This window comes from Pseudophryne corroboree, chromosome 4 (assembly GCF_028390025.1).
Source record: "Pseudophryne corroboree isolate aPseCor3 chromosome 4, aPseCor3.hap2, whole genome shotgun sequence".
In the NCBI taxonomy this organism is placed as follows: domain Eukaryota; kingdom Metazoa; phylum Chordata; class Amphibia; order Anura; family Myobatrachidae; genus Pseudophryne; species Pseudophryne corroboree.
Window position 1 is genome coordinate 488,060,482 of NC_086447.1, and position 12,783 is coordinate 488,073,264.

Here is a 12,783-nt window from a genome sequence, read left to right on the forward strand (position 1 = left end):
CCCAGGGTACTATGGAAGTTCAATCAAGAAGGAGGAATACCACTTATAGTCGCTCCAGCGTGGCCTCCGCGGCTATGGTCCTCAGACCTGCAGGGTCTATCGACAAAGCATCCCCTTCCACTTCCTCAGTGCCCGGACCTCCTTGTACAGGGACCTTGTCTCTACCCAGACCTAGCCAAACTGTCCTTGATGGCGTGGCTTTTGAAGCATCACTCCTGAGGGCCAAAGAATTTCCGAGGCGGTTATCCGAACTATATGTAGGCCCGCAAACCAGGCATATGCCCGGATTTAATACAAGATCTGGAATTCTTACTTTACCTGGTGTGCTGATAAGAATTATGATGTCTCTGCGTTCAAAACTTCCAGAATCTGGCTTTTCTGCAACGAGGCCTTGACTTAGGTCTCCGTCTAGCCTCCCTCAAGGTTCACATATCTGCCTTGTCAGATGGTTTCATAGAAAAATTGCATCTATACCTGACGTTAATACTTTCACCCAGGGCGTACTTAGGCTTCAGCCTCCCTATGTCCCTCCTGTGGCTCTATGGGATTGACTGTTGTACTGAAAGCCCTGCAAGAGTCTCCAAATGAACCTCTTGAGTCGGCGTACCTTAAATGGCTTATGGCCAATGTCCTGTTCTTGCTGGCCTATTGCCTTGGCAAGACAGGTGTTGGACTTAGGCACCTTGTCCTGTCGTCCACCCTATTTGATTTTTCACAGTGACCGGGCAGTTCTACGAACTCGACCGGGTTATTTGCCTACGGTGGTGTCATCTTTTCACCTTATCCAAGAGATTGTAGTTCTGGCCTTTATCTCTTCAGACTTGTCTTCCAAAGAGTGTTCTTTGGATATCGTAAGGGTTCTCCGTATTTATATAGAGAGGACTGCCTCTAACAGGAGGTCAGATTCCCTTTTTTGTACTGTTTGGTTTCTACAAACGTGGCTGGCCTGTGAATAAGCAAACCTTGGCCAGATGGATTAAAATGGGGATGCACAAGCTTATGCGCAGGCTGGACTTCCAGTTCCTCCTCCTATTAAAGCCCATTCTACTTGGTCTGTTGGACTTTCTTGGGCGGCCCACCGTGGCGCGTCCGTAGAACAATATGCAAGGCAGCTACGCCTCAGTGAACACATTTATTAGGTTTTATGCCTTTGAGATTTCTGCCTCCCAGGATGCTTCCTTTGGATGCCAGGTTCTCATACCCACCAAGGCGCGTCCCCTCCCTTGAGGAACTGCTTTAGGATATCCCCAATTTTTTCCTGTGGAAACCAATGTATCCTGCTGCAGAAAAGGAAAGTTATGGTAGACTTACCATTGTTAACTCTCTTTCTGTGAAGTACATTGGTTCCACAGGGCACCCACCCTGACGCACCTTGCTTCTATGGGTTTGTATGGCATTAGCCGCTGGTACCTTCTCCTGTTGTGAGAATGTGGTTCTATGTGACTAACATCTGCCTTCTCTCTTGACTGCTCCTCCATTGGACTGGTTAAAAAACTGAGCTCTCAGTGCCTGGAGGCGGGGTATATAGTAAGGCCCTAATGCAGGCATGTCCAAACTGCGGTCCTCCAGCTGTTGTGAAACTACATATCCCAGCATGCCCTGACACAGTTTTGCTGTCAGAGAATGCTAAAGCTGTGTCAGGGCATGCTGGGATGTGTAGTTTCTCAACAGCTGGAGGGCCGCAGTTTGGACATGCCTGCCCTAATGCATCCTGGGACAGCCTAAAGCTCTAGCCTGTTGGTGCCTGGATCAAGATCCACTCTACACCCCAATGTTTTTCTGTGGAAGCAATGTACCTTGCAGAAAGAGAGTTAACAATGGTAAGTCTACCATAACTCTGTTTTTCTCTGTATAGTGCTGGCATAATTATATGACTGACTTGCTTACAATTGGACCTTATGGATTATATTCAATTAGACCTGAAAAATTTGAATTTTTGCCCAGTTTTTTAACTTTGTCCAATTGTTTCCAGTTGTTTTGTGCATGACCGTGTGTTTATTTTTGGGCAAAAACATATAGGTCCATGAACTTATTATGGAACCTATGTGTTTTTGTAGATAACGGGGCTGATTATGGCTGGTTATTGGGGATTTGTTTTAGCCTGCCTCAGCAGGTCAAAAAATCCCTGATGAGTGCCGTCTAATTGAATAGTCCCGGGGGAGGGGGGCAATTAGCCGCAGTAAATTACCATGGCCAATTGAATATCAGCCTAAGTGTGTTATTATAATAGCACTGAATGGTCAAACAACTGAGGTTAATAGGATAATTGGTTTCTGGCTAATTATTTCACTAGCATTTTAAGCTATGTGTTCATGCATTGTCTAATTCAAGGGTTCATAAACTACAGTAAGGAAGACAATAAACTTTGTTGAATGCATAGGATTATTTATAATGGGTGCGGGGTGTGTGGTTAACATGGCCCCTGGGTCCAGAGAAAAACCCACACTGCGCACCCTACACCCAGCAAGCGAGTCCCCTCTATCTCCGCAATGCCTCCTTCCCAGTGACATCTTCACGAAGATGATGCCATGCAGGGTAGGCAAAGAACTTTGCTCTCTTGTGCACATGCACCATTTTCCGAATATCACTGGGAAGATAGCCCAAGGTAAGATGTAGGAAGGCTGGGGGGGGGCCACTGTTCAGAGGATGGGGCCTGTGGCAGTGGACTTTATGCAAATGCCAATACAAACTCCTTTACTTGTGTGGCTGAATGTGCAAGGACTGAGATGCCAACTTTTAGCATCCATACTGTAATACTGATTGGTGTGTGCTTATATGGCACCATGGGAAATTGCACTGGCCCTATGGCAAGTGCAGTTTCTCTGTCTGACTATGGCATTCTTTGTCTGTGACTTTGCGTTGTGTATGCAGCCTCTTGCATTGATGCACCCAAGGCACGCCTATAACATGCCCACTGAATGGCCCATTTATGTGTGCATTGCTAGCCACCTCCCAGTCACCACCCAGAAACTTTTCCACAACATTTCTGATACCGCCTGTCTCTATCGCCACAGCGCTTCTCTGCATATACTCTGAAATGCATGTGCCGTATGAGGTTTCCCACATTTTCATGCATAGTCAGTTGGAAAAAGTCGCTAAACTCAGGCTCTGTGTAACAGGTGATCCTTTTATCAGTCACACAGTACGTATGTAATTATACATTTTTTTCTTCTAGATTAAACCCAAACGAGATCCATGGCAGCAAAAAATTTTAACAAAATTAAAACAGCACAAGAAAGTGGATGAGCTGCTCTGTCTTCAGTCACAGTTCATAGAGGTACCTTTTAAAATCATATACTCTTAGTAACTAGCCATATAAGCTGGGCATATACCGATTTGCCTTGTGTAATTTATTAAAATTTTGGATAAAATGATGTATATCATGTGTTACAATTATGTAATATTATAAGGGTATCTGTACAACTTTATTCATACCTCCCAACATTTAAAAATGTAGACTAGGACTCCTTGCACTCACCCGTGGGTGTGACCACATGTCACACCCTCATTTCCCATCAAGCTGGGGGCTTGCACAGCACTCTGGCAGCTTCTGGGCAGCCCCTAGTCTCTCTCAGCAGTGTGGATGACATGAGTGGCCCCAACCTCCACCCTGCCCGCAGGATACTGCGGCCCATGGGTGGAACATCCAGACTGTGATGAAGAGCACAACTGCCCTACTAATATCGGGATGGTTGAGAGGTATGGATACCGTGCATAAATCACAAACGCTCCATTCACATAGAAAGCTATTTAAAAGCTGCTTAATTTTTCTGTAAAAGTCTGTCCCATAGCCCACGTCTGTGACTGCAATTACCTTATTGCTGGCAATATATTATATAACAAACGGTTTTAATGTGTGTAACTTCATAAATTTATACCCTAGAGAATCAGGAATTGGTCTTCTTGGAGACTATGGAGTATATTTACTAGAATTCGTATTTCAGCCGAGATCAATATCTGCTGACATCGGCAGTGTGTGATTGCAACTTTTTCAGAAAAAACACGGTAATTTATGAAACTACCATGTTTTTCAATTCGAGGTCACCGATGACGATGTAACTCGTATTGTATTGCCAGCAGTGTTTTACAGAAGAGAATAGTAAAACCCTGCCAGATTTAACTCAATGAAGCCTGGCCGGATCAGTGAGATGCGTGCAGGGCTTCATTGTGTACAGTATGTGAAATAATTAAAAGTTTTTAAAAACATTGCGTGGGGGTCCCCCCTTCCAAAATATAACCAGGCCCAGGCTCTTTGAGCCAGTCCTGGTTGTTAAAATATCGGGTTGAAATTGCGTAGGGTTCCCCAGTATTTATACAACCAGCACCAGGCTCTTGCACCGGTCCTGGTTCCAAAATTACGGGGGACAAAAGACGTAGGGGTCCCCTGTATTTTGAAAACCAGCACTGGGCTCCAATAGCCAGGGAGATAATGCCACAGTCACAGAATATTGGGGGTAATTCTGAGTTGATCGCAGCAGGAACTTTGTTAGCAGTTGGGCAAAACCATGTGCACTGCAGGGGAGGCAGATATAACATGTGCAGAGAGAGATAGGTTTGGGTGTGGTGAGTTCAATCTGCAATCTAAATTCCAGTATAAAAATAAAGCAGCCAGTATTTACCCTGCACAGAAACAAAATAACCCACCCAATCTAACTCTCTCTGCAGATGTTATATCTGCCCCCCCTGCAGTGCACATGGTTTTGCCCAAATGCTAAAAAAATTCCTGCTGCGATCAACTTGGAATTACCCCCATTGTCTTTTGCTGTGGAATTACAGATCCCAGCAAGCCTCCCAAGCATGCTGGTACTTGGAGAACCACAAGTACCAGCATGCGGGGAATTAACGGGCCCGCTGGTACCTGTAGTTCCACAACAAAAGAAATACCCCCAAAAAAATACAACACACACACACACCGTGAAAGTACAAGTTTATTTACACATACATGCACACTTACACACTCACACATATTTACCTAGTGTCCCACGGAGCCCACTGGCATTCGGAGAAAGGGGATCCATGTGTAAACATGAATCCCCTTTAGAGGCGTGGACCGGGTTTTTTTCAGTTTTTTTTTAACCCTGTGGATGCCTACATGGACAGAAGAGGACCGATCTTCACTGGATTACAGGTGAGTCTATTGGTTTGTTTTTTTACAGGTACACCAATAGATTTTACTAGACAAGGGGATCGATGGGCTCCGTGGGACATTAGATAAGTATGTGTGAGTGTGTAAGTGTGCATGTTTGTGTATTAAACTTGTACTTTCACAGTGTGTGTGTGTCCTGTTTTTTTTGTGGTAATTTCTTTTGTTATGGAACTACAGGTACCAGCGGGCCGTTAATTCCCCGCATGCTGGTACTTGTGGTTCTCCAAGTACCAGCATGCTGAGGAGGCTTGCTGGGACTTGTAGTTCCACAGCAAAAAAAAAGACAAGGGCCCTCATTCCGAGTTGTTCGCTCGTTGCCGATTTTCGCAACGGAGCGATTAAGGCAAAAATGCGCATGGTACGCAGCGCGCATGCGCTAAGTATTTTAGCACAAAACTTAGTAGATTTACTCACGTCCAAACGAAGAATTTTCATCGCTGAAGTGATCGGAGTGTGATTGACAGGAAGTGGGTGTTTCTGGGCGGAAACTGACCGTTTTCTGGGAGTGTGCGGAAAAGCGCAGGCGTGCCAGGATAAAACGCGGGAGTGTCTGGAGAAACGGGGGAGTGGCTGGCCGAACGCAGGGCGTGTTTGTGACGTCAAACCAGGAACGAAACGGGCTGAGCTTATCGCAGTGTAGGAGTAAGTCTCGAGCTACTCAGAAACTGCTAAGAATTATTTATTCGCAATTCTGCTACTCTTTCGTTCGCAATTCTGCTAAGCTAAGAGACACCCCCAGAGGGCGGCGGCCTAGCATGTGCAATGCTGCTAAAAGCAGCTAGCAAGCGAACAACTCGGAATGAGGGCCAATATTCTGTTTTTTACACTTGTAAAGGCTATCAGCCCTCCATCCACTGCCCAGGGGTGGGCGGACAGCCTCGGACTTCACCCCTGGCCCTTGTGTGCCTGGAGGGGGGGTGTGGAACCCTTGATTTGAGGGGTCCCTACTCCCCCAGGGAACCCCGTCCAGGGGTGACTAGTTGGGAGTGTGATGCTTTGGCTGCAGGGACCTATATAAAAGTGTCCCCTGGCTGCGGCATCACCCTCCCTGGCTAGTGGACCCCGTGCAGGTTTAAAAATTACGGGGGACCCCTACGTCTTTTATCCCCCTTTTCTTTGGAACCAGGTCCGGCCCAAGAGCCCATGGCTGGTTATGCTTAGGAGGGGGGACCCCACGCATTTTTTTTATTTTTTATTTTAACACTTTTAGACACTTTTACACATAGAAGCATGCATGGATCTCACTGATCCGTGCATGACTATCAAAACACGCCAGCAAAAAGCAGGTCTATTTGAAAACTCCATTTCTGTACGAATTCTATGCTTTCCCAGCAGTGTTTGGCTATTGTCGGCAGTGATTGAGAATACAAATTCTTAGTAAATTCCCATGTTGTATAAAATAACAGCTGTGTTTGACTGATGGTCAATTGATTCGTATTTTTGTGGACGGCAGTGTATCTCAATACGAATAGCCCCAACACTGCCAAGATTTGAGTTTAGTAAATTCCTGAGATGACACTTAGAAAAAAAAAAAAAACCTCGAATGGAATCGGGACCTTAGTAAATTTCCACCTAGGAGCAGTAAAAAGACAAAGAGTTTTGTGCACTAAGATGGAAATTATTTTGTTTATACTGTATAAAAATTTTTTTTTAAGCTTGCCAATAATTTTGCAGCATGTGTCTTTGACAGGATAGGCTATAATTAGGAGGGAATTCAGTTAGCCGCAAGGTCTACCCCTCAGCTAATTGATCATGCCATGCAGTGAATAGCTATTCAATAAATTTAGCCTTTTCACCCGCATGATGACACATTTATAAATGCATGGAAACCCACTGATTCCACGTAAAATCCAGAATGTAATGGGATTTAATGTTGAAATGTAGATTTTTTTTCCTTGCAGGAAAAATTCTACCTCCCGGGGATTAGGGGGCAAGGTTCCTCATGCTTATTGAGTCAGGCAGAACGTTTACTTAGCTGCAGGGTAAACCCCATGACTATTTGAATTCCCCCTTTTAAGTAAGGAATAATAATATAGGAATAATGTCTGTTATATAAATGGCAAACAATTTCTTCCAACATTTTTGAGGAACATTTGAATCATTATACTGTATTTATTGATTATTTTATATGACTGTTCTTGGTCAAATTCTTGAGTTCTGGCAATTATTCTGGATGTGTGTGTCTGGCTGTCTGTGTCTCGAAGTTCCCTGCAAGCAAAGCCTAATAGGCAATCTTACCTAAATGGGTTATATTCATCATCTTCCCTTGAGTGCTATTCCAACCACCAAGCCACACTGTTCACTTCTATTACAGCATGATAGGGAACAAGTTCAACTTCTGCATGCATTTGGCAGGTCTGCAAAGTAGCAACAGTCAGAGAGCATAACATCTAGTCAGATTTTTCCAAAGTAGAGAGAACACCCAGGGGGCTGTGGCTCTCACTCTTAACATTGCTCTTATTCCCACAGTGTTGTGGCCTTTATGGTGATGGTCCCAAAGAACTTCCCATTACATTGGGTACCTTCATCATGGAGGATAGCCACTGAGACTCCCAATTCCTCAGATTGCAGCATGTACCCTGTGAAAAGTGGTTTAGTCAGGCAATAGCAATAACTCCATTAAATCAGTGGTCCATCCATCACTATTTTGGGTTGAAAGTAGTCCTACAACCAACTAACAGTTGTGGCTCATTATGGCCAGATGAAGTACTAGAAAGTCTGCTGTCAGTAGTTGTGCAACTTATGCAGGTGTTCACAAGGGTGCCAAGAAGGTAGGGGCAGGTATGAGGGCCTAGGCCTGCCATGGATATGTAGACATGCCCACACACTTGTCCATGCCACCCCTTAAAGTACCAAGTCAGAAAATGTGGAATTCAGGCACCTTGGTGTACAGGTACCACCCCCAGCTTCTCTTAGTGGACATGTAGTGGCACTATTAGAACCCTCCTGGTGACAATTAAGAACAAGTTATACTTACGAATTACCATACAATGCAATGCAGATTAATTCATTCTCAGTACTACCATACCAACAAGTGAGGATGCCAAGCTTTCCTTACCTCTGTTTTCAGAGCACACTTGTCTACATACCAGTGTTTCTTGCTCTCAACTCATCTGTAAGAGTTCATAATGGCAGTTCCCATTTGTCAGCATCTGGCACTGCAGACCTGATGTGTCATTCTTACCTATATGTGACATTTAAATAGTAACTCCTCTGACACTTGGAGAGGCCCTTACAGCTGTGCAGATGGGCAGGGGCTTCCATCTCATATTTAAAGAACTGCATTTTGCTAAATGAGTTTTGATTATGTACATTGCCATTTACTGGTGACCCTACCTAGGTTACAAGTGCAGAGAAAGCTATGGAGGTGCTGCAGGAGCATGCTGCACAGGTAATACAGCCTTCCCCAGTGCGTCCAGTTTCAGCCAGAAATAGCCATGAAATATGGGTGAAGATATACAGCCCACTGGACCTGTCACAGGTAATCACATACACAGATATAATAGCTTGAAGGCAGCATTAGATGTACAGTACTTTTATTATCTGTATCGTTTTGTCAAATATGGCCTTTTTTATTTTTAAGGACCTAAATACGAATGATGGATTATCACTACAGCACACCAGTGAAAAGAGCGTAGACATGGCAAGTCTCAATAAGTACCCGATGTCTTCCACACAAAAGAAAGAAACTGGGTGAGCTGTATTTTACAAACGTATTTATATGAGCTTGATGAAGTAGATTATTTTCTCACTTTGTGCAAATGTGCTGATGCCAGGAGTATTTCATATAATATCTCCTTTAAACCACCGTATTCTTGTTGCCTACTGTACATCTATGCGATTATGCAAAGATATGGAAAAAACACCCTAAGGTGAATTTGCTCCAGGCGCTGATGAGGGAGGTGCACCACAGCAGCTGAAACAAATGGGGTTGGTCAGACCCCCAAATAACAGAAATGGGTAGGAAAAAGGTTAAAGCGCTGAATGGTCAAATATGAGAGCAAAAGGTCACATGAAAATACACATTTATTGAAATTAAAAATAGGCTTAAAATTGATTAAAAATTGGTAACACTGTAAAAAAGTGAGTACTGAATACTGAGGGACACAGGGAAGTGTCCAAACGTTATGTCTCTCCCAATCCTGATGAAATTGCATAGACAATTCACACCTGTTCCAATAAAGCAGTCCCTTAATAGATGTGCTCAAGATATCTCGTTAATGTTCCATCAGATATTATAGTTACCACCAGCGATTGTCCAAGGTGTTTAAGCGGATAAGCATCCGCAGCGGCTTGTCCCTTGTTAAGCTGTGGGTGATGGAAAAACGGGTCCACGAAATGAGCCAATGGTGGGGACCTGGTCCAGGTGGAGAGTCTTCAGGAAAGGATTGTAGATGGTGAGTACACACAGCACCAGTCGCCAACGCGTTTCGTTGCGGTCACGCAACTTTTTCAAGGTAGTAAAGGTGCTGCTATCCAGGGTTTTTATACCCTTTACAAAATGGTTGCTCATTTGCATGTGTGATTGACAGTGACCAAATACTCTCATTATATGACCAAAATGACAGACAGACACTTTAAATTGTTAAATGAGTAACATATAATAAATAATAAATATAATACACTTTGTTTCTTATATAACTATGGTTTAGTCAATTATAAAGAATCAAATCACATATCCTCCATAGTTCAGAAGGGAAGGAGGGATAATAAAAACCCGGAGTAAAGTGCAAAGGGATCTCTCATTGATCCTATATAAAAGAGGCTCAGAATCCTATCCATATATTGCATAGAATTAATCAGCATAAGTGAGGGCAGGTGAATTTCAACACTTACTGAGGAACTAGCACCTGTGAGTTTAGTTCCACGTCATTGTTCTGCGGCCGAGAGTCCAGATGACGGGAACACGTGGGCGTCCCCACTGTGCGCGTCACTGGGCTTCACGTGCAGTCTGGAGGTCGCGCCCGAGTGACGCGACCGTCGGATTTTACTTGTAAAAAGAAGTAGAGGCGGCGGAGATTGGTCCGCTCTCCGACCGTCGCTATGGTAACAGGTGGGCGTGAGGGTTACCATGGTGGCGGATGATACAGTACACGTCCCCAAATGAGTCGCGTCTGAGTGACGTGACTGTCAGGTTTTGTTTACGTCAGAAGGTAGGAGCAGCAGGGATTGGTCCGCTCTCCGGCCGTTACTGTGGTGACGGGTGGACGTGAAGGTTGCCATGGTGGCGGACAATGTAGTGTGCGTCACCTTGGCAACACACACCGCACTGTCCGTCGCCACAGCAAAGGGGGACATTAAAAAGCATATATATAATTAATAATTAGGTATATAGTAAAGCGCTTAATATAAATGTGATGGATAAATAAATAAGGCAGTGAAAAACGGAGGAAGACCTAAAAAAACACACATTTCTTAATGAGGAATAATATCTACAAAAAAATATATATATAATAAATGTTGATAATAATATAACAACAATTTTAACCTAATAATAGGACACTTGAAAAATCACATATGTCTAAGGTACATATATACTAAAAAAAGAAATGGTGACACATACAAAAAGTGAAAATAAAGAATAAAAATTATAATACTTGTTTTAATAAACAATTAAATTAAATTAGACAAAAATATTTTTTCCCCCTTTTTTTGTAGTAAGCTGTTAGGTATGGGTGTAGCACCATACTGAAGTGTTTGGCTTAAGAGAACAGGGGAACTGAAGGGATCATAGAACTGGGTTCAGTTCTACCTGTTCATTAAGGCCGGAAGGGTATATCGTATTAAGCCTAAACATCCAATAAAGCTCTTGTTTGCATAATAATTTATACCGATCCCCACCCCTCTTAGTTTTCACAATGTGTTCAATAGCTACTACTCCTAGGAGGTTGGGATCGCTGTCGTGACAGTCTCTGAAATGTCTAGAGACACTATGTGTCTGGGATTTGTTTATAATGTTCCGACGGTGTTCCATGAATCGGACTTTAATACTTCTCGTCGTCCGTCCCACATATCTTTTATTACAAGCACATGTCAGCAGGTATATGACATAATTAGTGTCGCAGTTCATAAAATTACTGAGATGGAATTCTTCACTTCCCTCAATAGAGATCGATGTTGTTTTCTTAGGGATATGTTTACAGGTGGTGCACCTGTTTGCACCACAGCGATGGAAGCCAGGGGGACGTACTGGTATCCAAGATTCTCGTGTTCCTCCTTCTGTATCTATTGAGGAAGCTGTTTTGAGATAGCTGGGTGCCAGGATATTTTTGAGGGAACGTCCCTTTTTAAAAATGAACTTGGGTCTATGTGGCAAAGTTCCTCTTAATAATGTATCCTGGTTTAACATCCCAAAATTCCTACATATGATTCTCTTAATCAACATACTCTCACTGTTGTAGGTTGAGATGAAAGCCAAGTTTTCTTGCTGAGTATTATACGTATAATCACTATCCTGTTCTAATGAGGGTTGAATCTTACTGATTTTAGGTCTAAGAAGAGTGTCTCTATCTATATGTAGGACTTCTCGCATAGTTTTCTTTAATGGTGGATATGGATAACCCCTTGATTGAAACGCTTCTGTCATTGAGTTTGCTTGTTCTAAGTATTTACTATCTTCCGTGCAGTTACGCCTTAAGCGTAAAAACTGCCCCCGGGGGATGTTTTTCTTCCAAGGGGGGTAATGGGCACTCTGGTAGTGCAGATAGGCATTAGTTGCCACTTCTTTGGTGTAATTGGAGGTATATATTTTACCGTCCCTGGCTTCTAGTGTTAGATCCAAAAAATTAATAGTGTCAGGGTGATAGGAGTGAGTGAAATGGAGATTGAAGTGATTCGAATTTAAACTAGTGACGAAGTGAAGTGCCGATGATAGATCCCCATCCCAAATGAAAAATAGATCATCTATGTATCGGCCATAGAGGACCAGATTCGCGCCGAAGTCCCCGCCCCACACATGGGCATCCTCGAAGGTACCCATGTATAGGTTGGCGTAACTCGGCGCAAACCTGGTCCCCATGGCCGTACCCATCACCTGAAGATAATAAGTGTCTAAAAACATAAAACAGTTGTGTTTAAGTATAAAGGAAATGGCATCCAACAAAAAAATCGCGTGTCTCTCAGAGAGGTCACCATCAATTTGTAATTTCTTTGCTATTGCATCGCGTCCCAGATCATGTGGAATGTTGGTGTACAAGCTTTGTACATCCAAAGTCATAAATGCATAGCTCTCTTTCCATACAACACCTTTTAACTGTTGTAAGAAATGAGTGGTGTCTTTGATATGGGACCTCAACGTCGAGACACGGGGTTGGAGAAAGGAATCAACATAAAAAGACAGATTGGAAGACAAAGAACCAATACCAGAGATGATAGGACGTCCGGGGGGTGCACTGAGTGATTTGTGTATCTTAGGGAGGTGGTAGAAAATGGGAACAGTGGGGTGCTTAATAAACAAAAAATTAAATTCGTCTTTGGAAATAACTCCAGCAGTCAGGGCATCATCAAGTAGATGTTGAAACTCCCTTAGAAAATTCTGTGTCGGGTCAAAGTCAAGCTTCTTATAGAATGTGGTGTCTTTTAATTGCCGATTGGCCTCATTAATGTATTCCACCCTATCCTGCACCACCAGGCCTCCC

General features: G+C 43.4%; 1 protein-coding gene across 4 annotated transcripts in view; it reads left to right on the plus strand.

Moving 5' to 3' along the window:
• LOC134909816 (uncharacterized) overlaps positions 1 to 12,783 on the plus strand; it is a 366,238-nt gene that overhangs the window by 60,190 nt on the left and 293,265 nt on the right. For all 4 annotated transcript variants that reach the window (XM_063917096.1, XM_063917098.1, XM_063917097.1 and 1 more), the window contains 3 exons: positions 3,176 to 3,277; positions 8,487 to 8,627; positions 8,730 to 8,839. In XM_063917096.1, the coding sequence (XP_063773166.1) occupies positions 3,176 to 3,277; positions 8,487 to 8,627; positions 8,730 to 8,839 (353 nt within the window). The remainder of the gene's footprint in view (positions 1 to 3,175; positions 3,278 to 8,486; positions 8,628 to 8,729; positions 8,840 to 12,783) is intronic.